Here is a 27,472-nt window from a genome sequence, read left to right as displayed (position 1 = left end):
CAGCACTACCCTGATACCAAAGCCAGATAAGGATATTACAAGAAGAGAAAACTACAGACCACTTTCCCTGATGAATGCAGATGCAAAAATTCTCAACAAAATATTAGCAAGCCAAATTCAACATCATATTAAAAAGAGCACTTATCATGATCAAGTGGGATTGATCCCTGGGATGCAAGGATGGTTCAACATACACAAATAAATAAAATGTGATACACCACATTAATAGAATGAAAGATAAAAATCATATGCTCATCTCAATAGATGCTGAAAAGCACTTGAAAAAATGCAATATCCTTTCATGACAAAAATGTTCAACAAACTGGGTACAGAAAGAACATTCCTCAACACAATAAACCCACAGCCAACATCATACTCAATGGTGAAAGGCTGAAAACTTTTCCTTTAAGATCAGGAACAAGACAAGGGTGCCCACTCTCATCACTACTCTTCAACATAGTACTGGAAGTCTTAGCCTGAGCAATTGGGCAATAAAAAGAAATAAAAGGCATCCAAACTGAAAAGGAAGAAGTAAAATTGTCTGTTTGCAGATGATATGATCTTATATATAGAAGACCCTAGGGACTCTACAAAAAAACCATTAGAACTAATCAACAAATCCAGTAAAGTTGCAGCATACAAAATCAACATACAGAAATCAGTTGTGTTTTTATACACTAACAACAAAACATCTGAGAAAGAAATAAAGAAAATCATCCCATTTATAAGAGCATCAAAAACAATAAGATACTGAGGAATAAGTTTCACTGAGAAGGTAAAAGATCTGTATGTTGAAAACTAAAAGATTTTATGAAAAAAATCGAAGACACAAATAAATGAAAAGATACCGTTTCATGGATCAGAACTAATACTGTTAAAATTCCCATATCACTCAAAGCAAGCTACAGATTCAGTGCAATACCTATTAATATTCCCATGGCATTTTTCACAGAAATAGAAAAAAAAATCCTAAAATTCGTATGGGACCATAAAAGATTGTGAACAACCAAAGCAATCCTGAGGATGAAGAATAAAGCTGGAGGTATCACCCTTCCTAACTTCAAACTATATTACAAAGCTATAGGAATCAAAATAGTATAGAATTATCATAAAAACAAACTATGGACCAGTGAAACTGAATGAAGAGCCTAGAAATAAACTCACATATATATGGTCAATTAATTTACAGCAAAGGAGCCAAGAATACACAATGGGGAAAGAACAGTCTTTTCAATAAATGGTCCTGGGAAAACTGGATAACCATACAAAAGAATAGAACTGGACTCCTCCTATCTTCCACCATACACAAAAAGCAACTCAAAATTGATTAAAGTCCTAAACATAAGACCTGAAACCATAAAACTCCTAGAAGAAAACATAAGCAACGAGCTTGACATCAGTCTTGGTGATGATTTTTTTAGATATGACACCAAAAGCACAAGCTAGAAAAACAAAAATAAAAAAATGGGATTACATCAAACTAAAAAGCTACTGCCCAGCAAAGGAAACCATCCACAAAATGAAAAGGTTTCCTATGAAATGGGAGAAAATATTCTCAAATCGCATACCTGAGAAGGGGTTAATATCCAAAACACATAAAGAGCTCATATAACTCAATAGCAAAAAGACAGTCCAATTTTTTTTAAAAAAAATGAAGAGAGGATCTGAACAGACATTTTTCTGAAGAAGACATACAGATGGCCAACAGGTACATGAAAAGGTGCTCAACATTACTAATCATCGGGGAAATGCAAATCAAAACCACAATGAGATATTACCTTGTAACTGTTTGGATGACTATCAAAAAAAAAAAATACAAGAGTTAATGAATGTTGGCAAGGATGTGGAGAAAAGGAAACCCTTGCACACTGCTGGTGGGAATGTAAATTGGTTCAGCCACTGTGGAAAACAGTATGGAGTCCTTAAGAAATTAAAAATAGAAGTGCCATATGATCCAGCAATTCCACTTCAGGATATTTATCCAAAGGAGATGAAAATAGGATATTGAAGAGGTATCTGCACCTTCATGTTGGTTGCAGCATTATTCACAATATATCGAAACAGTAGATACTAGTTACAAGATATGGAAACAACCTAAGTTTCTGTCAACAAACAAATGTATAAAGAAGATGTAATATATATAAAATACCTCACTGTATATCTTACAGTGTCTCATATACATATATACATACAATGTGATATTATTCAACAATGATAACTGGCCACTGGTGACATGGATGAAACTTGAGGCCATTATGGTAAGTGAAATAAATCAGACAGAGAAAGACAGATATGTATGATATCACTTATGTGTGGAATCTGAAAAAGTCTAATTCATAGAAACACAGAGGACAGTGGTAGTTACCCCATGCTGGGTGGTGGGGGAAATGGAGAGATGTTGGTCAAAGGGCACAAACGTCCAGTTACAAGATAAGTTCTGGGAATCTTTGTCCATATGGTAATTATAGTGAATAATACTGTGTTATATACTTGAAAGTTGCTAGAGAATAGATCTTAAATGTTCTCAGCACAAAAAAGAAATGGTAATTATGAGACATGATGGAGATGTTAGCTAATGCTAAGCCGGTAATCATTTTGCGTTACATAAGTGTATACCTTAAACTTACACAACGTTATAATTTTATCTCAGTAAAGCTGGCAAAAAAAAAAAAAAAGACAAAGGGATTCAGTAGAGGAAAAGTTTGTACTTCCCATTCTAAGTGGCATTAATAGGTCCTTCCTGGAAGACTAAGGTTCAGAGTTGCCCCTACTCTTATCCAGTTGGAGAGTACAGGAATGAGTCTATGCTCCCACATAAGCCAGTCCTCATTCCACCAACACTCCCACCATCTACAATGCTCTTTCTTTGACCTCAGGATCTGGGGCTTCTGGTCACTAAATTTAAAACTCAAATGAATATATGCAGCATAACCAAAATGTGTGTAGGGAGGGATCTAATGTAGTAGTATTGGAGTTCCCCACCCCTCCAATGGACCACATATTTTAAGCATTGATAGTTCACACTATTACCAAAACAACAACAACAACAACAGAAGTTTGAATTCTATTTTCACAACTGACATAGCTAATTGAATGTACTGCCCTGTTTCATGGTCTCTGTCATATCTGATAGCCACACTCCCTCGTCCCTGACATGCTCTTCCCGGTTATGAGAACACGTGGGGATGCATCAGAGAAGCACACGACCAGCTTTACCACCCAGTGCTTCAGCTGGGACAGGCAGAGTGCTCTTACCAACAAAACAGACGATGTCCCCGGCTGTTTCATGATGGCTTTATCTGGTTTCAAATTGATTAAAGGTGTTTGTTTTTGTTTGAAATGAAAGGGAAAAGAATAAATGAGTAACAGCCAGTAGCCACCCTAAATTGCTATCAGCTGTTCTGCAGTGAAGCCGAAAAGGGAAGCATTCTTTTTCCACAATCAGGCAGCTTTCCCATATTAAAGTTACTGAGTGTTTTAGAAGACAGCCAGAGTTTTACTGGGTTTTCCAGATAATTGGAAAGATACTACACGTATTGAGGATGGTTGGCAATTTTTGGAATCTTAAAAAAATCTAGTTTTGAGATCAAAGCACTTGCTTATAATTGCAACGTTCTTGGACCCTTCCCTGGCTCCCCACCCTTCCTCCAGAAGAAAATGCGACTGGAGGGATTTCTGTCAGAAACACATGGAAGCCCTCTGATTCTCTTACTATTCTTGACACATCCAAGCACCGTTAAATTAATTTCATTTTTCTTTCCCTACTTATCCTTGAAATAGAAGCCTATCTAAGCTTATTATCTCCTCCCAAATACTATGGCTGGGTTCTCTCTGGCACTGGCACATCTTCATGGTATTGAATCCTCTTTTTACATCTTAAATTGAGATACATAACCTTGGCCTCCTGCTATTTCAACAGGTTTCTCCGCTCAGCTGCTATTAGAACCTGCCTTTACCCCTCCAAATTACAGACCATTTTCTCTAGAAGAATCTCCTGATGTCTCCTTTCATCTTTTCTACCTGCACAGTGGCAGAATGGTCTTGTATCTTGGGTCCTGTAGGTGCTTTATATAGGTTGGTTTCTCATCTTTAGGCTTGTTTTCATGCTACAAAGATCCTTGGTAGCTAATGGAGGGGAATTTGGAGCTTTGACACTACCTGGGCTGATAATGCCAGTGATGGACCCAGGTTGAGAAGAACACAGTTCCTGCAGACTCTCAGTTTTCTCTTAACTTACCTCCTCCAAATCTGCCTGTTAATGCAGTGTCTGGCCTCCTAACCAAAGAGAACTTTCCAGAAACTTAGGAAGTAGAGCTATCAAAGCTATCTCTTGCAAATCTGAAGGTTAAAATGTACTAACTTTTGTTTCTTTTCCCCTTTAATGTGACTTCCTGTGGGAACTTCCTCTCCTGTTAATAGAATGGAGGTAAGACAGCCCTGTGACATCAGTGTTTTGTTGTGTTTTTTGTTTGACCCGCCCTTTATTGCTCTTTGCTGAGTACTGTAATCTTTCAAAAACTTTCCAATTTCTAATCTTTTTCACACTCTTACAAGATGATAATGAAGATAGGTCACATCTATTGAATACTTACTGTGTATGAAACACTGTGCTAAGAGCTTTACATGCATTATTTAAATTTATCCTCAGGACATGCATATGAAACAGGTACTATTATTATCTCTATTGTACAGAAAAGAAACTAAGAGAGTTTCTTTGAAATGGAGAGTTCCAGTGACTTACACAAAGGGTAAGTGATAGGCTTGGAAAGTGAACCCAGAACTGACTCCCCAACGTTCCCTTATAACTTTATCTTGTAGATAAGAAAGTGCTACCTTGTAATATAACATTTTACAATGTACAGTGTTTTATTTTCAGTAAAAATGACTTTCATAAAAAACCTATGAAGTGTCATAACTGTTTTCACCTAATTTTACAAGTAATGAAACAGATTCAGAATGATTAATTAGGTAATAATAGTAATAATGATATTAGCAGCTAAGTTTGTGGTACATTTATGATCACCATTTTTCTCATTTTAACATTTCAGTGACTTTATGGGGCAAGACCTATTATCATCCCTATTTCTTAATATGAGGAATCTAATGCACTAGGAGTTGCCCAGACCACACAGCTTGCAAACTATAAAACCTCAATCCGAGCTCAAGTAGACAGACTCAAGAAGTTAGATTTGATAACTACTGCACAAACCCAGATAGCACAGTAACTGAGCAGGACCTAGAACTCCAACCACTGAGTCTAATTCCATGGAATAAAGTAATTCATTGCATAAGAAAATTTGGTTAGTTCTTAATATTGTGCCAATTCATGTAGCTTTGATGCATTCATTTACTTACCACAGTTCTTTTTTTTCTTAAGATTTTATTTATTTGAGAGAGAGAGAGTGAGAGATTGAGAGCACAAGCAGTGGGGAGGGGGAGAGGGAGAAGCAGACTCCCCACTGAGCAGGGAGCCTGATGCGAGACTCGATCCCAGGACTCTGGGATCATGACCTGAGCCGAAGGCAGACGCTTAACTGACTGAGCCACCCAAGCGTCCCCACCACAGTTCTAAGAGACAGTCCTGTCCTCAAGGACTCTACAGTGAAACTGAATATCTACCGAACAGATATACAACCTAAACGTGGTAAAAGTTAAAATGTAGGCCGCCAAGAAAAGAGATGCCATCTTTCCCTCATATGCCATTCAGCACTCCTTCCAATGCATTTTTAAACCACTCACTCTATTTCTGGCACTATATTGGAAAGCAGAAAAGTTGTTTTAACTTGTATGTATTCACTGCCCCCAAGTAATTTACATTTTACTAGGTGCACATGTACACACACACACACACACACACACACACACACACACACACAACATGATAATGGAAGCATGGACAAAGTCCAAGGACTCAAGGACAGAAATAGATCATTCAAATGCAAGTAAATGCAAATGAAAAATCAAAAACCCATTAGTAGTCAGTAAACTAAAAAATATCCTACACAGTTTTTCACTTGTGATAACACGAGCACTCTCAAACCGCTGGTAGAAAGGAAACTGCTATAATCTCTCTCAATAGCATTTGGCAGTTTTTATTAGGAGCCTTAGGATCATTATATCTACTGATTGGCTAAGTCCAGTTTTAATAATCTATGTTAAGGAAATAATAAGTGTATGAACAACAAAATTGAAAACAACACCATATTTATTAGTGAAATTTATGAGCAATGTCAATATCTACCAATAAGGGAAATTGGTGTGATTAAAAACCATGCTTTTGAAAAAGATAATAGCACAGGCAAATGTTCAATTATATTAATTCTCATTAATTATATTATTAATAATGCTTATAATCATGCTAAATAAAAATGCAGGATACAAAAGTACATTTACATAATTCCAAATATACTGTATATATAACTATATAGTATGTATATAACTATAGTATAAATAACCCTGTATATATTATACTTACATATATACTGATTATAACTGATATATGTACAAATATATAAAATATATACAGTGTTTGTGTATTTGGCTAATATAATTTTCAAATTTTTTAAAATTAAAAATGTTTTCTTCTTTACATCACATTTTACATCTTTATTTTACACAAAAACTAGGTACTGCTTTTAGTCAGAAGAACTACAAGAGGTGTTTTTCAGAGGAAACCGTGTCCTTGAGGACACTGGATTTGGCATTTCAGATAAATGACAATCTGTGTCTTAGAGCAGGGGTTGGAAACCCTTTTTCTATAAAGGGCCAGATATTAAATATATTTGGCTTTTCATATACAGGCTCTGTTGCAGCTGCTCAACTCTGCTATTGCACACAAAAGCAGCCACAGACCATTCATAAATGGCTGAACATGGTTCTGTTCCAATAAAATGTTACTTATGGACACCAAAGCTTGAATTTCATATAATTTCACTTCTTCTGATTTTTTTCAATCGCTTAAAAATGTAAACACCATTCTTAGCTCACAGGCAGTATAAAGACAGGCAGAGGGTGGAACTTGACCTGTGGATTATATTTGCTGACCCCAGCCTTAAAGAATGAACCGTACACAGATAGTAGGCATGGAAGAATAAAAACAATTCCAGTTTGCTTTGGGGATTGGCAGTGTAGAACCCCGTCATCACACTTGCTGGGAAAGCACAGTGGCTGTAGGCAGTTGCTATATAAGGAAAAACCTGTCTGTACAGTAGTCCCCCCTTATCCACAGGTGATATGTTCCAAGACCCCCAGTGGACGCCTGAAACCATGCATAGTACGGAACTCTACAGACACTATGATTTTTTTCCTGTATATATATACCTATGATAAAGTTTAATTTACAAATTAGGCATAGGAAGAGATTAACAGTAATAAAACAACAGAACCAGTATAACAATATACTGTAATAAAAGTTGTGAATGTGGCCTCTCAAAATACCATACTGACTCACCCCTCTTGTGATGATGCAAGATGAGAATATGCTTGCGAGATGAGACAAAGCGAGGTGAGTGACGCAGGCCTTGCGACCTAGTGGGAGGCTACCTGTGACCTTCCCACCGTGCATCAGGAGGAGGAGCCTCTGCCTCTGGACCGTGGTTGACCCAGGGCGACTAAAACCAGGGAAAGCGAAACCGTGGAGAAGGAGCAAGTATTGTGCCAGAGGACAGGTAGAGCTCTCAGGTGCCCCACCCCTAAGGAGGGTGGGAAAATCTGTGCGAGTTTCCCCTGGAGGCGTGGGGTTGCTTTAACCCAAACCAGCCTCAGCTGGTCGTCTGGATATGCCCTTAGACAAAGTACTATGTGTTCAAAGGGAATAGAGGTCTCCCTCATAGAAACTGTAAGATCACATTGAAAAATGCTCAGCTGGATGTGGTTCATATCTGCTGAAGCACAGAGAAGAGTAAAAAATGTAGGGAGAATCCTTTAAATATTCAACTTGACGAAGGAGAGTTGTCTTTTAAGGAGGGACTTGAGATCATATATCCATCACTGCTGCTAAAAAGAAGCACTTTACAGAAAGGAAGGTCAGCCAGGTTTCATTTGTCAGGAGGCAAGAGAGGGACTGGCTCCATGTGCAATATGAACTAGCATTTTTGGAGCTTGTCCGGCAGACCGTTCCAAAATAACCAGCATTCTGTGAAGAGATCCCTGTGACCTCTGCCCTGCTGTTCGAAGGACCAGCAGGACCAGCTGCTTCTGGTGCTTCTCCACTGGCAGTTCCAAGAACTGTGAGCAGAGGAACCCAACTTCAGTTGGACAGTTCACTTGCACAAGAGAGCAGAAGACACCAGTGGAAATTCTTTGCATTCATCTTGTCCCCCAGTTTTTGCTGTGAGCTTCTTTTAAATTTTTTAAGTGATAGGGTTAGGAGGATGAGGGACCATGGCCCCATACGCCTCCATGTCTTGCCTCTGAAATTTGAAAACTGTGAACAATTAGAGGTTTATGAGTCTGCAAAAGAGGAGAGGAAAAGGAAAAGGAAGTTGTTTAAACTCTGAAAGTGTGACTGGGCAGTCTCTATATACATACATGTGTATGCACAGATATACGTTATATATGTGTGTATATGTAATACATATATACTTGGCCCTGTACATCCTTTACCTTGTAGAGCTGATCTTAGCATAGATATACTTCCAAGGCTAAGTCTTTAATGCTCCTAGGAACATCACAGAGGCATAGAAAATTAATAAGAACCATATACTTTATATTTTGTCTTTTCCCAGCATGCAAAGGGTTTCCACAGGCTATTTCTCTGCAAGCTGGAAGAAAGAACCAAAATTACAAACCAAGAGCTGATTTCTATTCAAAACCTACTCTTTTTTTCCTGTTTTTTTCTTTCTTCTTTTACATTATATAGCTACTAAATGAATGAGGACCCAGTACTATCAGGCCAACAGAGGCTGTTCCAAAGATTTTTCTAGGGCATTTATTAAGAAAGGCAGCAGACATACAAAGAGAGAGATTGATTATTGTCAATAATCCTTATTTTTGAGGCTATTTTTATTAATTTTTCTTTCATGTACCTTTCCTGGGTTTTTCTTTCTTTTTTTTTTTTGCTTGTATTAAAGGAAAAATCATCAATGTTTTTTAATTTAAAAAATACTTATGGAAAAATACAAAGTCAGTCGATGGTTAACACATGACAGCAGAACCTGGATGAATAATTCTCAGCTCAGAGGCACTCGGGGAAATATTTAACTTTTACATGATGCAGTTTTTGTGTTAAATGAAAAGAATCCCACCTGCTTTTATCTATCCCCCCTTTATACCAAGATATTATGTTAATATATGAGACCATTTAGTCAACCAGTTTGAAGTACTTATGGTTATTAGGTATTATTCTTCAGTTTCTTAAAGTACAGCCTTTCTTGAACTTTCTTAGTGTTATCACAGACCAGATTTCCCTAAGAGGCTGGGGCATAAGCTATTTCTCTGGGTTTTTGCTCACCCTTACCTGGCCCAAGTTTTCATGACAGCTTTGTGTTTTCTTATTTGAGGCCTTCATTTTTAAAACAAGCTACAAACTACAGGTAATGTAATAAAATTCGTATTGGAGGGACACGTGGGTGGCTCAGTCAGTTAAGCATCCACCTTCGGCTCAGGTCATGATCCCAGGGTCCTGGGATCGGGTCCCACACTGGGCTCCCTGCTCAGCGGGGAGCCTGCTTCTCCCTCTGCTCATGCTCTCTCTGACAAATAAGTAAAATCTTTTTTAAAAATTAAAAAAGAGTAAAAATAAAATAAAATTCATGTTGGCTAATTAGTAAAAGGCTAGTCTGAATTAGAGGAAGATTCTATATTATGAAACATAATTTCAAAGTATGGTACTTCTTGAAAGTTCATCGTTTTACCTGATAAGGTACATAAGCTGTATGCCATTTAATAGATTTGAACACTATAGTCAGCCATGGTTTCTAATTCAGGTATCAATTGTTCGAATTCAAACGGGTTCTCTTAACAATTTAAAAATTCCTCACAAATTCCAATTTAACTCTCTTACCTTAAAATCCTTTATATAAAGACAACAAAATGTGAAATTCCAACAACTGTACAAATCTAAATGAGCATACAACTTTTTTTTTAAGATTTTATTTATTTATTTGACAGAGAGAGACACAGCGAGAGAGGGAACACAAGCAGGGGAGTGGGAGAGGGAGAAGCAGGCTTCCCGCGGAGCAGGGTGCCTGACGCGGGGCTCGATCCCAGGACCCTGGGATCATGACCTGAGCCAAAGACAGACGCTTAATGACTGAGCCACTCAGGCGCCCCAAGAATACAACTTTTTTTGTCATTGTTAACAACAGAGATCTGATGGAAGGCATAAGAATATGTTGAGACCATCACAGTGTATATACATAATAAGTGCTCAATAAATATTTGTCGGCTGAGCATAGGAGTTATTACTATAATTCTCAGCATTCTGTTAGGGGGCAGTGGATATGTGCAGAGGATACCAGCAGTATTTTTCATTCTCCCTCTCATTCTCTTCAGTTGTTACAGCAGATAAGCTATTAATCTTATTTTTGTGCTAGCACTATACAATTTAGGTCTTTTCCTCATGTATTATCCATTAACACACGATCTGAGTTCAGAATAATTGCTTACATCACTCAACAGATTAGGCCCTCGGGGCTCTGAGTGACCAGAGGACTTTCCCCAAGTCATGTGATGAGAAATAGTAAAGCTGAAGATCGACTTAGGTCCTTTGACAGCCTGATCCCAAGCTTCCTCCTCCCTAAGTGGCTTTTAGTCTTTAATGAAATGCTGGGAAGGTGTGTGAGTGAGAGAACTGGGGTACAGGAGGTGTCACAAAGATGTATGTGTTCTATAAAATTCGGGGACGTAACTATCATAACACATAAACTATGCTCAAAAAGCTGGGTCACCACAACTCTTATGTTCAATCATTTGTTAATTGTCATGATGTATATATTTTTTTAAGATTTTATTTATTTACTTGACAGAGAGAGACAGTGAGAGCAGCAACACAAGCAGGAGGAGTGGGAGAGGGAGAAGCAGGCCTCCCGCGGAGCAGGGAGCCCGATGTGGGGCTCAATCCCAGGACACTGGGATCATGACCTGAGCCAAAGGCAGACGCTTAACGACTGAGCCACCCAGGCGCCCACGATGTATATGTTTTTTAGATGCACTTTACTTATTGAAATCAGCTCCATTTGTAAGAAGCATATGAAGTGCCTTAACCAAGAGTAGTTAACTTCTATTTATAATGTAAAATAGTAAAACTACCCAAATCTATTCAGTCCTTGATAGTTCCCAAAGCTTTCCACATCCATTATCACATATGACCCTCATAATAACCCTCTGGAGTAGCTGGAGGTGACCGAATTATAGCTGGGAAGGGAGACAGTATTCAGACAGAACATTTCAGCCAAGTTGCTAGTACAATCTTCTCCTATTGCTGTGATGCAGAGGTGGAAATAAAAAATGAAAAAGAAAAAAAAAACAACCCAGACTGAATGCTAAGAAATAGCATGTGATGGAAAACGTTGTTCATTTCTTCTTTCAGTAAACTACAGAAAGATAACAAAGGCTACTGCGCCCAGTACAGAGGGGAGGTGTGTAATGCTGTCCTGGCCAAAGATGCTCTTGTTTTCTTCAACAACTCCCATGCGGACCCTGAGGAGGCCCAAGAACTACTAGTTCATACCACCTGGAATGAACTGAAAGCAGTGAGCCCATTTTGCCGGCCAGCTGCTGAGGCTTTGCTGTGTAACCACATCTTCCAAGGCTGCAACCCTGGGGTAGTGCCTACTCCTACACCCATTTGCAGGTACAATAAAAAAAAAGAAAGAAGTGGGAAAATTCTGTTGGATGCAAACAGGAAGAGTTTTCAAAAGAAGCTGTCATGTGCTATGATAGATGCAAAAGGTGGCTTTTGTCCAAAATAGAAAGTAATTAATTGGACAGAATTCCTACCATGTAAATCGCTGGTGACATCCTATACTACAAGGGCTCTGAGCTCCTAGAAAATGTCATAAGAGGTATAATACTCTATTTTACTTGTTATTGTTCATATTACCATATTCATAAATATTCCAGTGGTCTATGAAATAAAAAAAAAACCCACAAACGTGGACCTCATTAGTAAGCTACAATACAGAAGAAAAAAGGTCCATTTCAAATGTTTCAGCACTACTGGCCAGTGAATGTGAGATCTTGGTGAGTACTTCAGAATATTACTTTCTGTAATATGTATATTATTTTAAAATACATTCCGCCCGACGTTCTAATTTAAATACTAACAGTCTTTCTCATGGTGGGGGGGGAGGGTGGTAATAAATAGTTATTTCTTTAAAACCCCCATACTCTTTAAACATGGAAATTCATAAATCCATGTTTGATAGAATTATCTTGCCTTTATTTACTTCTTGCACAGGAAAGACAGGAATCAAACTGGCTTTTGAGCTGAGTAGAACAAAGGTGAAATACTGTTTGTACTGCTTTCTAGATACATGTAATGTTGGCTAACCTTCGGTTTCCTCATCTGCAAAACAGAGAGGATTAAAGGATAAACTGTCCTCATAGTATATGTTAGAAACTGGACAGATACTGTTTTCTTCCGAAGAAAACAAATGAAAACTACCAACACAACACATTTCCACCTCTGTTTTGATAAAACCAGAAAATATTGAAATATTGACATAATCATAGGACCATGAGGTCATTAAAATAGAATGCTCTATTCCTCAACTCACTGCAAATTTTGAGGGTTTGGAGAAATTGTAAGAGGAATATAACTTATTTCTTCACCCAAGAAGGTTATATTTTCATCAAACATGACATCTAAGTATCTCTTGGGGAACAACCAGAATTAAAATTGAATTGTATCTTTGTATGCTAGCACAGAATAAATTTATGAGTAACTTTCCGACACGTATGTCCTAGGCCAGTTTACATGCAAGAGCCACAGATGTTCTTTTCAAGATTAAGAATAATCTATTTTTTGTTTTTTTTAGATAAAAAAATACCTTTCAATGAGACTTCAAATTTATTAGGATGGCATAGTTAATCATCTCCTAAATCTTTAAGTCAATTGTAGTATACTTAAAAATATTTTTTTCCTTATAGCTTGTTTGCCTTCCAAGTGGCTCAAAGGTCTTCAACCATTTTGTGTTTCTAGTTATTTCAGTTATTTGTGAGATTTTTAAAAGCATTCTATTACTCATGGTTTTCTTCTCTTTCTCTCTCTTTTTCTGGTTTCAGGAATAGAATTCAGTGATTCATCATTTACATACAACACTCAGGGCTCATCATAACAAGTGCCCTGCTTAATGCCCATCACCCATCTAGCCCATCCTCCCCTAACCCCCTTTATCAACCCTGAATTTGTTCTCTATCTTTAACAGTCTCTTATGGTTTGTTTCTCTCTTTATTTTCACCCCCCCCATATGTTCACCTGTTTTGTTTCTTAAATTCCACATATACTCATGGTTTTCTAATCATAAATAGTAATTAAATAATTTGTGCAACTTTCCATGAATAACAAAGAATTTCTTTTATCTGACAAATATTTATTGAGCTTCTGTCTCTAAGCCCTATTCTAGAGCATTTGTTTGTGGGGCTTACACTCTAGCAGGAGAAGACAATGAGCAAGAGAAGAAAAAAATGAGCATGAAGTTAAGGGAAATCAGGATTGCCAAGGATGGCTGATAAAGTTGTGATTTTAAAAATAGGGTGTTGAGGGTAGGCCTAATTAAGTTAAACATAATTTTACTGAATATTCTATACTTGATCTTTGAAATGTTATCTGGAATTGTAAACCAGGTTAGTATTATTCAACTGTGTTTTATTTGCCAATGATCAAATTTTAGACCATTATTTTTAGCTTTTACATTTGATTACATAATCCTATATACAACTACCTGGCATAGATCTCTGTTACTTATCCCTGATGCTTACTGTCATTCATATCAGAAAATCTTTCTTTTTCTTAAATTCTCAATTTTTATTCATTTCTTGTTCAGCTGGAGTAGGTGGTTTTTTTAGATTACATGTAAAAAACTTTTTACCATAATCTTATGTGTGTATGTGTGTGTTTCTGACTATTTAAGTCTTGTGTTACATTTAACTTTCCTGAAAATCTTATACACTCTAATTGTTTTTTGGCTGTGTTGTAATGAAGAACATAATTTTGTTCCTTTGGAGGGAATATTTTTTTCTTGCTAAATGGTTGGAGGATTATTTTTTCATCTTTGAGATTCAAAATATTTGTAAAATTCATCTGGGAGTAATTCTCTTTTCATTATTTTCTTTCCTACCAGTAATACAAAAATAATGGATAATGTGCCTTAATTATCAGGTGTACATCCTTTTTGTCCTTAGAATGTTTTCTTTTAGTATATCTTTGAGTATTTTCCCTTTTTTTTTTTTTATGTACTCTAGTTTTCTTATTGGGAAACATTACCTATACTCTGGATTTCTTGCCAGCTCTTCCCCCTCAGCTGTCTCCTCACACGACATTTTTACCCTTCCTTCTTTCTGTCTGCATTCAGTTCAGACTTGTCAAGTTTTCCCGTGATTTGTCCAGTGTCTTGCAGTGCCACTTCTTTATGGTTTTTAATGACAATTTTAAGTCCTTTGGTGTCCCTTTCACTTCTTTGTGGACTTTGTTTCCTTCAGTTGCTACTATGTTCAAGTTAACTTAGTTTTCAGTTCATTTTCCATTTCATCCTGATTTTTTTCCCTGTGAAAAACTCTTCTATAGCAGTCATCTTTAATACATGTCAATGAAAACAAAGCAAAACAAACAAAAATTTTTCTCATATGTGCTTCTGCTTAGAGTAAAAAAATAACTTCCCAGGGTATTTGCTTCCTCCACATAATGTGGGCTACAGAATTTTTTTTCACCTGCCCCATATTATTTTTGCACAGTTTAACAGTGCTGTCTGAATGTAGAAAATTGCCTTTGTGTGACCCAAGGGTGGGACCCAGGCATAAGAAGAAGCAAGCTAAGCAATATTCCTCTGGCTTCAAGTTCTCAGAATCCTTGAAAGCCCCACTGCTCTCCCTTCCATTACAGATACATCAAGAATTCTAAAACCTATTGTTGTTCTTATGACCACATTGTATCCTATCACATTCATATGCATGACCCTTTCATTCCACACATGTTCAGTTGGCCCATATTGACAGGTGGTTGCCCAGAAAAGTGGCAGTGTAAGCATGAGTATTTTTAAAAAGATACGACTGTGACATATATATGTCACAGTGCATACGCATACACACATACACATACACAATTTCCTCCTCTCTGAATCCTTTAGATACTGAATGAGCAATATTGCTATTATCTCCAATTTCTTTAATAATCTTTAATTTCCTTCTATTTTTAATCCCAAATATTTTAATTTGGAGTTAACTGGTTTTTTCCTATATAGTCTATCTTATTTTCTATAGGATAAGCTTAAACAAATATTCATGTACAAAATTCTAATTAGTCCAACTAGTCTTTCTTCAGCCTCTTCACTGGTAATAAAACACATGGATGAACATAACATTTCATATTTAAATAGACTAAATTACTCTGGCTTTGTCAGATGGAAGCACACACAGCAATGGGATAGGAGGCAGCTTCTCCCCAAGGCTAGGGTGGGTAAGGACCCATATGCCTTCCTATAACCTGCCAGGAAGGTGGTGCTCTTCTGTTTTGGTGGATAAAGTATGAAGAGGTGTCAACTGTACCCCTCAGTCCCCGCCCATTAGCCCTGAGATTATAGGAAAATCTCTCAGGCTAGAAACTGATCAACAATGATCTATGACTTTAATTATGTGTGTTTTTTAAACTCTATGTACCTTGTTTCTGTCCCTTTGTATTTATTTTAATATGAATTTGAGAGAATGCATATTAGGGATTCCTAAACTGTTACCTCTTGAACTTCAAAATTCTTTTCCCCCAGGAGCATTAACTATGCTTTCAAAACAAAACAAGATAGCATTTCATCTCAGGGATAACATGCTATCTTTCATAAGGTCTCACATTATTTACAATAAAAGGATCCTTCCAAAAACACTTTTGCAAGAACAATGTACTATGATGATGTTTTGAAAATATAGAATCTAGGCTCTGCCACAAATTTGGCCTTAAAATGCTATGATTCATCGAGTTTTGTTCTCCATAAAATATTTTAGAGAATATTGCCTGGCAGTAAAGGAGCTCTTCTGTGCAAAAGAGTGGCTGGCAATGGAAGAAGAGACTTACAGAGGACTCTACAGATCTGGGATGCACCTGCTTTCTGTGCCAGATTGCAACAAGCTCCCCAGCATGCACTGGGACCCCATGGCCTGCACCAGACTGCCATATTTAGGTAACAGAGTTCTCTCAAGGCTTTAGAGATTAAGACAAATTTACTATTTTAAACTAAGTTATGAACTTAAATCTCCCAATATTTCTAGGCATTTCTAATGTATTTTTTGAGTTCTGCCGTTTTTAGATATCTAATCACAGAATCCTCCTTTCTATCCTAATTGCACAAGTTAGCATTAGGGTTTAATTTCATTTGTTCAAAAAGAAATTAAGGAGCATTTTTAACTGCTGCTTAAGATCTTATTTTGTAAGGGGATCTTATGAGAGCTTGTAACATTTTTTGGAATGTGCAGAGAAATGGCTAAGAAACCTCATATTATGTCAGATGAGTGGAATAAAAGAATAAAGTCCCCCTTCTTAGCCAACAAAGCAGATTTCTAAGCATGCAAAAATAAGCCACATGGTTGAAAATGCTGATCTCACAAAACAAAGCTGAATCTCTGCATGCTGTTTAATGAACTTCATTTGGAAGGAACTATGTTGTTAGCCCTAACAGCTGGTTTAATTTCAATGACACCATCCTTTCTTATTTGAATGCAAAGAATGTTTTCCAGTTGTATACTGAAAAACTGAAAGAGAACTCGCATTTCTTAGCACTCTCTCACAGAATATGTGAGGTATCTGGATGCTCATTAAAAACAAATTTTTATCCTTTCCCCCTCAGATTATAAAAAGGAAAACTTAACAAGTAAGTAATTTTGTTTGTGCCCTTGAACCCTATGTGTATGTAATCGGATTCATGCATGCGTATTTACACTCATACTTCATGATGTCCAGAACAGAATGTACGGCCCCTCTCAAAGATTTTTTTGCTATGCTTACTGGTGTAAAACAAGAAGGAAGATCATCAGAAACCTCAGCTTACAGCACCCAATTAGGCCATGAAGAGCACCATATTTACTGAATGATACAAATAATATCCCCTACCCCAAGGTTATAACTTGCTCGATCCTTTCTATGGCTACAAAATAAGCCAAACTGAAAATGTCACCTTTTGATTTTGCATTTTTTATTTTTATATCATCTAATTATTTACAGATGAAAACAAATATTTATTTCTTCATTGAGCCAATTCATGATCCTCATTTGTGACAACAGATTTTTCTTTTGGAAGAGGGGTGTTTTTTTTAAGACAGCTAATTACCAGTATAAGGTTTACAGAGTCAAATCAAAACAGTTTTAAAACTGGGTGCCTCAAAATCCCTAGGAAAGAATTCAAGAAGGTTGCTTGGAAAGAGATGTCTTAGACACAAAGTTGTATCTGATGATGCTTTAACCTACCAGAACGCAGAAATCTTCAGAATGAAATTAGAAAAGTTTTCATTTTAATTAACTTCCTCTGATTTGAGTGTTCTAAGGCTTAAATCGTAATCATTTCCTGTGATCTATCTTCTGGGCCTAATTGCCTCGGCACCTGGCTAAGAGCCAGGCCTTGATTTTACCAGCTTCCTTCAAGGACTAAGACTTAAAGTATTAAAAGAAAAAATGCTACCGGTCCCATTTGAATGGCTCAGTGTTAATAAACAAGAGCAGTATGGAAACCCTAAAAATCTATTATTCTGGAAGCCTGTCAAATTGTTATTTCCAAATTGAAGGAATAAAAAGAAATGCTTCAATTCTTTGTCATATAAGCAGCTAAAGTTTAGTTTGATTGGACTTTTAACTGGTGACTGCGGTCTTTGTTATCCTTTGATTGTTTACTCATTCATCCATTCAGGCATTCATTCTACTCTGTGGAAGGTGCTGACCTTCAGTCCTAGACTAGACAGGAACACACACATACACACATGCATAAAATCCATATTTTTGCCTCATATACTTATTCTAAAAAATTGTGAACAGCATAAATCAGCTACAGTAAGCCAATTTCCTACTCTTAAAAACCTAGTTTTATGAAATCTTTGGTACATGTAAGAAAATGAACAGCAAATGTCATCAACAGATCATTTCACTTGACCACGTAACGGGGAATGTCTGAAAGTGTGCTCCCTGGCTAAATGCAATTATTATTGAAGAAATTGGCTCGAGGCTTTCAGGTAGGTTGATAGTTAAGCAAAGAAGGCATCCTGATTAGGTAGAGTATCCCATATTTTGTGGAGTGTATAAAGCCCTCAAATATTTCTTGAAGAGTTACTTGATTTCTGAGTAAATGCTAAAGGTATCACCAGTTCACTTTGAAGTGTGATGGAAGATTTTTTTTTTTTTGCTTGAACACACAGAGTAGAATTTCAGTAGTTTTCATTTTTATAACTTTTTTTTTTCCTGAGGTGAAATATCTTTTTGAGCTTGCAATGTCTTTGTACTATTTACTTTGTCTCTTTAGCAGGCATTTCACTATTCCTGAATTCAATAGGGCTGTACACATTTTATGTTCTTCCTCAGCTGGGTTTGTAGGTGACAGAGCCCAGGTATCCCAACAGATCTTCAGATGAGCTTTCTTTCACCTGAAGAGCTGAAAGCTATATTAGCTGGATACATTCTTGAGTGACATTCCTCTTCTCTCAGTAATCTACAGATGTCATTTCACTCCTTTCTAGCTTCTAGTTTTGAGAATGACTGGTCGTTTGGTATGAGTCTGGTTACTTTTTCCTATAAGCAATTTGCTGCTTCTGTTTAGAAAGAAACTTTGAGATTTTTCTCTTTATCCTTGTTACCTGCATGGTGGAAATCCTATATAATGGTGTATTACTGAACATCTCTTTCCAACTCTGGAAAGTCCAGTATTCAGGACTTTGTCTTGGTAGCGTGAAATCAGCAAGGGAAGTCAGGCTGCAGGCAGGCAGATGACCTTTCTGAAGGCAAAAAGCTGATCATGCTACTCCACCGATGCTAATCCCACTGATGATTCTCTCCATTTACTGCAGGGCAAAGTCCAAATTATCTACCTTGGCATGCAAGGCCTTTTATGACCCAGACCCTATATCTGCAGCCCTACCTATACACAGTCCCCCAGTCAACAGGGAAACTTTTAGGTGCACCTTTAGGAAAGCACCACAACTGCTTGGTTTGGACCTGAGATATGCTATTCCTTCTTTGTGGAATACTACCTCCCTCCCTGCCCCCCTCTCCTCCTGCTACACCCACACACATACACCTTCAACTGGTTATTCCCTATTCAACCTTTACACTTAACTTAAAATTATTCACTTTAGAAAACCTACCTAGTATGCCTAGACCTGGAGTTGAGTTGCCCCTGGATGTTCACAAGCTTATCAGTCTTATAACACTTCTTACATTCTATTATAATTATTGATTTACTAATTGTTTCCCAGCTAAATACTTGAACACAAAGACTTACCATGTCCACCACAGTATTCTTGATACCCAACATCAATGTTAACTTAGTGAATACATTAATGTATGGATGAATGAGTGAATAAAAATCCCCCTGATGTTCAAAGGGAAAGGGTAGAAATAAAATTGATGAGAGAAGAAAAAGACAAAAAGAAGTTCCAGGTTGGTAATATGGATCCAAAGAGATAATCGATGTCACTCTAGGGAAGGCCACGGCAAACATATCAGAATCAATAAACAAGGAATAACAAAACTATCCAGAAAGGAAGATATAATTAAATCCACAAAGCAAAATTATTATTCAAACAATGCCAATTTTTGATTTTAAAAATAAATCTTACTAAGTCATAATGCATTATTCTCTTAAAATGTCTGATATATTTTTTAAAAGATTTACTTATTTATTTTGGTGGGGGGAAGCGGGAAAAGGAGAGAGAGAATCCCAAGCAGACCTCCTGCTGAGCGTGGCGCCTTATGCGGGGCTTGATCTCACGACCCCGAGATCACAACCTGAGCCGAAATCAAGTCGGACGCTTAACCCACTGAGCCACCCAGGCATCCCATGTCCGATATTTTTGACAAAAAATTACCCTTATATTTACTAATGAGATTACACTACCAGTTTTACAAGTTACATTACATTCCCTCACGTGTTAAATATGGTTTGAATTGCCCTCTAAAATCCAGGTACAAAAATAGTCACCTCTTCCTGTCTTTCAATGCTTGCTCCTACTTTATTATTAGCAGGAAGTTTAGCTTTGCAATTTAAGCCCCCCTCCCCACCCATCTTGGATTGATTATTTAAAAAAAAACAAAAACCTTCCGATGACTCAGTCCAAAGAAAGTCAGTTTAGCTTTCAAGCCAATCATAAAGGAATCTAGGAAGTCAAAGTCCACTGTTGCTGTGATACCTGATGAGAAATACTGTCATTGCTCCTGCAAGAATGCACTGATGAGCCATTCTTCCAGTTCCAGTGCCTGAGCTGATGGTCTTCCTGCTACAGCAGTGGCCAAACTTGGTCTCCATGAGCTCTAAAACCATTTGCTAGCCATTGGTGCTCAGGCCATAGAAACTGTGTCCACTCCTACATTAAAAAATCATCCATGGGCACCCCTTGTAATCTCTGCCCACTTGTCATCACTTTTATAAGTGTCCTCTTTCAAATGGCTTTAGGCATCTACTGCAATAAAAGTTTTCTTTTGACTTTGTGATGTGCTACATTAATATATTTCCTTATATCAAACACATAATTCTTTTACTATATTGCAGCCAATTGCTAACATTTCATTTAGGGTTTCTAAAATCTATGTTCCTTAATCTATGTATGCACTTTTCTTTTGTGCTAACATTGCCAGGCTGTGATGTTAGTATTATAATAACTTTCTAAAATAATTTGATAGATTTTTCTTATATTGGAACATTTTATAAAATCTGGAAATTTTATCTCTTCCAAGACCAAAAGAATGTATCCATAATTCTACAATGACTTTTAAATTTCCAGGTTATGACTACTTTCTGATTTTTCAAATTTGGTAAATGGTCCTAACATTTTTCTAAAGATTTAAAAAATTGTAACTGCATAGTTACATATTATTGCATTTTTATTTCAATCTACTGTCATAACTCCTTTACCATTCCTAATTTTGTATGTTTGTGCCTTTCTTGTCTTTTAAAAATTAAAATTCCACTGATTAGACTACTTTATAAATGTTAAGACCAACTATTGACCTATTTTTAAATTCTACCATTTGTGGTATGTGTATTCTAACTTATTAATTTCTGCTTGTACATGGTTGTTACTTTATCAGCTATTTTTCTCTGTTTTCTGTAGTTTTTGTTTCTTTTCTGAAGTCTTGAGTTAAATGTCTAGCTCATTCACTTTTCCTTTTTATCTAATGGAGAGAGATAACTCTATGAGTTTACCACCACGCACGGCTTTGGCCAAAGCTCATATACTCTATCAGGAAGTTGTTTTCTAATTTGTCTCTATGGCTACTTTTCACTCTTTAAGTGAAAAGTTATTCAATTTTTTTTTAGACGTCCTATCAGATTTTACTTAGTCTATTGTTAATTGCATTTTAGTCAGAATAAATCCGCATAATTTCTGCTTTTGAAATTTGAGATTTATTTTTGTGGCCTGACAAAAGATCATGTCTGTCAGTATTCCGCAAATATTTGAAAACAGGGTTTATTCTCTCCATGTAAGGTACAAAGTACACTGTTTGCTATCAGAACATTCTTCTCAATTATATTATTAAGATACTCTGTATCCATGTTTTTGTCTTTACTCAGTCAACTAAAAGAATATAAAATATAAATTAATAAGTTTGTTTTAATAGATACACAGAGGACTTTGCACTCTACAGAGTGATATGAACATGGCATCTTTTGGTTTCCAGGGTAATGCAGATTTTGCCTTGTTTTCATATTGCGCTGACCTTTCTAATAGGAGTTTGACGGGAGCGCAATTTTTGGATGAACTAACTTCTCATTTGTGTCCTTATATTTCCACTCTTCACCTTCTTCTATTATTTTTGTTTTCTTTGTAAATCAACAGTAAATGTGTATAAAAGCTCAGCTTTTGACGATCCTGACCTCAAATACAATTTCATGAAATTATTTCATTTAATAACTTACTTAGGTCCACAACTGTCAGGTCATAAACAACATGATGCAGTGTAAAGAGCACTAGCCCAGGATCTGCCTTTGTCTTGGAAGAAATAGTTCCTTTCCTGGGTCTCGTCTTTAAAATTCTGTGATTCTGTAAATTAGATTGACTTACAACTGGATCTCTGGATTCTTACACTTGGACTTTATAGATATATAACCAGGGAGAACCTGATCCATGAAACCATATTCTTAAAATTAAATTTAGTTTACTAAATTTATTTGACTTCAGTGAAGATTGCTTGAATGTAAAGATTGCTTCTTAAACGTTTAAGAATGAATGAAAAGAATTTTGTTTACTTACAGCATTCCCACCCATGACATCCTCAAAGCCGAGCGTGGACATTCCAGACTTGCCTTCCTCTTCCTCTTCCTCCTTCTCTGTCTCACCTGCATACTCCATGACTGTGATAATCTCCATCATGTCCAGCTTTGCCATATTTGTGCTTCTTACGGTAACTACTCTTTATTGCTGCCGAAGACGAAAACAATGGAAAAATAAGAAAAGGTGAGATTCTAATTTAAGCTAACCACATGTAGTAATATTTTAAAACTTACAAGTTTAATATTGGAATTGGGGACAGGAGGAGGGATATATGTAACACTGCCAGTCTCTTTATGACATCCATTGCCTTGCTTTAAGATGAAGCACCCCACCATGATCTTTAAAAGTTATCAGTAACTTTTTGGATAAAGTTATGGATCACATGTTCTAAGGTTAATTTCTCACAGCAGATAGGATCTAAACAATAATTTGGAAGAATATGGCTATCCCTGCTCCCCATCTGCCCCCAGCCCCAGCCCCATCGCCATGTCAGATTGGATAGTGACAAAATTCCTAAGAAAAGGCACCTTTTGACTCCCAGACCCAAGAAAATATTTCTTGCTCTAAAACTGAAGGATCTTCAGCTGCCTTAGTATAATTTGTTTTGTTTCCTCCTAACATCGTATCTCTTTAAAACCCAAGCCCGAGTACAAAGATCTCACCTGATCCTGAGCTTATCATTGGTCTTCCCTGTCTTCCCTACAGAGAATCTGCGGCGGTAACCCTCACTACTCTTCCTTCTGAGCTCTTGCTAGACAGACTTCATCCCAACCCCATGTACCAGAGGATGCCACTTCTTCTGAATCCCAAATTGCTCAGCCTGGAGTATCCAAGGAATAACATTGAATATGTGAGAGATATTGGAGAGGGAGCATTTGGAAGGGTCTTTCAAGCAAGGTAAAGTTACCCATGTGAAAAATCTTTCCACGGAAATATGTTGTATCTGGAAAGTTACCAGACCACTACCTTGATGCCTGGGCTGTATGTGTGATAATTATTATCAAATAATTTTTCACATCATTAACCTCATTTTACTGAGGACTGTACCTTGAATCTTAATAGTTTTTCCTCTCTGCTGAAAAACAGGGCTGGGTAGAAGGATAGAATCTTCATTTATGTAGTGTTCAAATTATGAGCAATTAGCAAAGTTTAATTATATTTCCTTTTCAGAAAATAATTTTATCGTACATTTTAATCATAATTTCTTACACTGTTTTTAGTAAATAATTTTAAAATTTATTTCTCTTCCATTTTCTTTTGCTGTATTCTCCACTTTGTTTAAAATTTACTTTGAACTAGTATTTCCATTTAAGAATTCAGAGCCTGACGTGTAGATATTAAATAGATGTCCATGGAATGGCAAAGCCGAAAAGGGGAAAAACAATGCAAAAATGACAGAAAACAATGAGCTCAAGGAAAGAGTATGTATAAGGGCCAATGCTAGCCCATTTATTGTGTCTGTGTGAATTGGAAGAAAATACCCTTTCTGCATGGATGTGGCTCACAGACACACAGCTGGGCCGGAGAACGTGGACTTGGTTTTAATCACCAATTGTCATTTTGTCCTGGTGTTCTTGGGCAAGACACAACCTAACTGCCACTCATAGTGGCCCTGCTATGCAGGTTACATGATTAATGAAAATCTCACACAAATACTTATGGAGAACCAAAAATACGCAAGGCATCATTTTAGCTTCGGAAGGACATAAAAATGAGTAAGCTATGGTCCCTGCCTTCCAGGAATTTAGATTCTGGCCAGGGATCAAAGGTTTAGGGCCGTAATGACAATCTCATTGGATCTGTGTACTTTAGAATTCCTGACATTTACAGATAATGCATTTTTCAAACAACCTGTGTTGAAAATAGTCCCAGTGATTTTTATTAATTGGCATCCAGAAGTTTTTAGTACAATCGACTACTGGCATCTTTCTTTGATTCTGTGGCTCTAGGAAAGGTTGCAAAAGTGGAGGGAATATATATGAATGTGGGTAGACGAATGTGGATACATATCATGTTCCTGATCGTTGATTTCTTCCTAAATAAATGTATCTCTCAGGGCTCCAGGCTTACTTCCCTATGAACCTTTCACAATGGTGGCAGTGAAGATGCTCAAAGAAGAAGCCTCAGCAGACATGCAAGCAGACTTTCAGAGGGAGGCAGCCCTCATGGCAGAGTTTGATAACCCTAACATTGTGAAACTCTTAGGTATGAAAATAGAAATGAAGAAATGTATTGCATTTATTGCAATTATTTACATTTATTGCAAAACGGAGGCTCCCCAAGTTTTCCTTCTTCATCCTGCACTTGTGCCTTTTCCTTTACTTCTTCATCAGAGAGACATCTCTGTTCCTTCCCATATAATATTTTCTGCCGAGGGAGCAGAACATTGTATTAAATTACCTCAGTTCAAAAAATTGGTTTTTTTAATTGCTCAGAAAGATATGTTGTCATTTCTTTAATTTTCTCTCTAGAACCTACAAATATACTGATTGCTAAATCCCTGGGATTAAAAACCAGCCCCAAAATAAAAAAGCTAAGATAATAGTATTCATTACTTCTCTTCCTTTTTGAACAGAGACTTCTAATTTTTGCCTGAAAAAAGAATCCTAGATCTCATAACCTATTTTTACAGTGATGTGAAGTTGTGCCCAAATGATCTAATATTTCAAAGTGTTCTATTTCCCTCTCACATACAGCAAGAATTTAAGATTTGCAAATGTCATCCTGGCACTAAATCTGAGACTCTATTTATATGAACATTTTTTTTTCTCTCTAGAACGAACATTGTAAAACCTGTATTTTGAAATGTTTCACTGAGTACCTCACCTAAGATTTTGGACTGTTTTTGCCATCCTTTCCAAATTTCATACAACACCTTCCTTATCACCCTACTCCACAGAAGTAGCAGAAACACAACATTACATGCTCAAAGCAAGCATCCATTCCTAAGTTCACTCACCAAACACGTACCGAGCACTTGCTGTACCAGACACCTGGTAGGTGTGTGGGATTTAAAAAAAGAATAAGCCATGATTTCTGCTTTCAAAGTGCTAACATGTTGGAGGAGAAACCTCAAATAGATGATTGTCACGGGATGGCAGGTCCCAGGCCAGCAGAAGGAACATGATGGGTGGTGCTGGGAGACCAGGCATTCTAGCGGGAGTGACAGGTAAGCCGAATCTTAAAAGGAAAATGGGAGATGTTGACGCAGACAAATGGGGTCAGCGTTGGACTGTGATGCTGTCCACAGAAAGCCAGGGCCCCCTGTTTTCCGGTCTTGGTCCTTGGCTTGTTAGGCACAGTAGACACCCCGCCTAACAAGGCCCGTGATTTCGGTTGCAGGCGTGTGTGCAGTCGGGAAACCCATGTGCCTGCTCTTCGAATACATGGCCTATGGCGACCTCAACGAGTTCCTCCGCAGCATGGCCCCGCAGAGTGGGTGCAGCCTCAGTCACGGCGACCAGTCCGGGAGGGCCCAGGCGTCCAGCCCTGCCCCGCCGCCCCTCTCCTGCGCCGAGCAGCTCTGCATCGCCAGGCAGGTGGCCGCCGGCATGGCTTACCTCTCGGAGCGCAAGTTTGTGCACCGGGATCTGGCCACCCGGAACTGCCTGGTGGGCGAGAACATGGTGGTGAAAATCGCCGACTTCGGCCTCTCCAGGAACATCTACTCAGCGGACTACTACAAAGCCAACGAAAACGACGCCATCCCCATCCGCTGGATGCCCCCCGAGTCCATTTTCTACAACCGCTACACCACCGAGTCGGATGTGTGGGCCTACGGCGTGGTGCTGTGGGAGATCTTCTCGTACGGCCTGCAGCCCTACTACGGCATGGCCCACGAGGAGGTCATCTACTACGTGCGCGACGGCCACATCCTCGCCTGCCCCGAGGACTGCCCCCTGGAGTTGTACAACCTGATGCGCCTGTGCTGGAGCAAGCTGCCCGCCGACAGGCCCAGCTTCGCCAGCATTCACCGCATCCTGCAACGGATGTGCGACAGGGCGGAGGGGACGGTGAGCGTCTGAGGGCGCACGGCTGCCCAGGGAAACGCGGGGGTCCCCTCTCGGCCTCTCAGAGGCCGCCGCCCGGGGCCCCAGACCGGAAGGAAGGCTGGCGGACGCCAGGAGCATGAGCGGTCTGTGTCTCGGCCAGAACCGAGCCCGCGCAGAACTCACGCGGGAGCCCCACCCGTCCGAAGCCCACCATTGCAAAGGCCGCCTAAGCTTCGTGTACAGAAGATAATGGCACCCTCTTCGGTCCCTGAATTAGCTGGCGGCAGAGTTAGACTATGCTGCATTAAATTTTAATATGAAATGTGATACAGAGCTTCATTTTTAATAGCGTTAATTCCTGTCCATTATGAAAGTATCTTCCTGGAAGACGTTCGGGTCAACTACAGAACGCTAAGAAGGAAAAACTATTCATTGTCTCCCCACCGAAAGATGGGTGCTGGTGTTTGTTTGTTTGTTTTTCTTATTGAATTTCTTTCTCGCATTGATGCCTAATTTTATATTTGTAATCCACACAGTTGTGGTTATACTTTATTGAGAGAGGGCTTCTAAGGAATAAAATGACAAATTAGTAAGGCTGTATTCTGATTGTGATTTTTAGTTTCCTTTTCTGTCTCTGTGCTGCTTCTCTTGTGGAAGTTTTCCCTTTGTGTGCCCTTGTCATAAACTTCATCTGCTTATTTTATTCCTACAGTTTTTCTGAAAAAAACTTTCATTAATTTACCTTTTTCTTTGAAATTTTTATTGGTATCTTTTCCTTTGCTTTAATTTTAATAACTTTCCAGGACTTTGTCTTTTTTTGGTTATCTATTTTTTTTCTTTTTATGTCACATATACAACAAATACCC

General features: G+C 37.9%; 1 protein-coding gene across 1 annotated transcript in view; it reads left to right on the top strand.

Moving 5' to 3' along the window:
* The window catches only part of MUSK (muscle associated receptor tyrosine kinase), a 106,903-nt gene extending 79,693 nt beyond the window's left edge, over positions 1–27,210 (top strand). The window contains exons 10-16 of the mRNA XM_073876573.1: positions 4,420–4,426; positions 11,531–11,794; positions 16,153–16,328; positions 22,596–22,797; positions 23,320–23,511; positions 24,671–24,819; positions 25,957–27,210. Of these exons, the coding sequence (XP_073732674.1) occupies positions 4,420–4,426; positions 11,531–11,794; positions 16,153–16,328; positions 22,596–22,797; positions 23,320–23,511; positions 24,671–24,819; positions 25,957–26,639 (1,673 nt within the window). The 3' untranslated portion in view covers positions 26,640–27,210. The remainder of the gene's footprint in view (positions 1–4,419; positions 4,427–11,530; positions 11,795–16,152; positions 16,329–22,595; positions 22,798–23,319; positions 23,512–24,670; positions 24,820–25,956) is intronic.
* The last annotated feature ends 262 nt before the right edge of the window (positions 27,211–27,472 follow it).

Source organism: Callorhinus ursinus, unplaced genomic scaffold (assembly GCF_003265705.2).
Source record: "Callorhinus ursinus isolate GAN/ISIS: 27379988/994484 unplaced genomic scaffold, GSC_fseal_2.0 scaffold24, whole genome shotgun sequence".
Taxonomy (NCBI): Eukaryota; Metazoa; Chordata; class Mammalia; order Carnivora; family Otariidae; genus Callorhinus; species Callorhinus ursinus.
The sequence above is the reverse complement of the archived record's forward strand: the minus strand, read 5'-3'. Positions and strand labels throughout refer to the sequence as shown.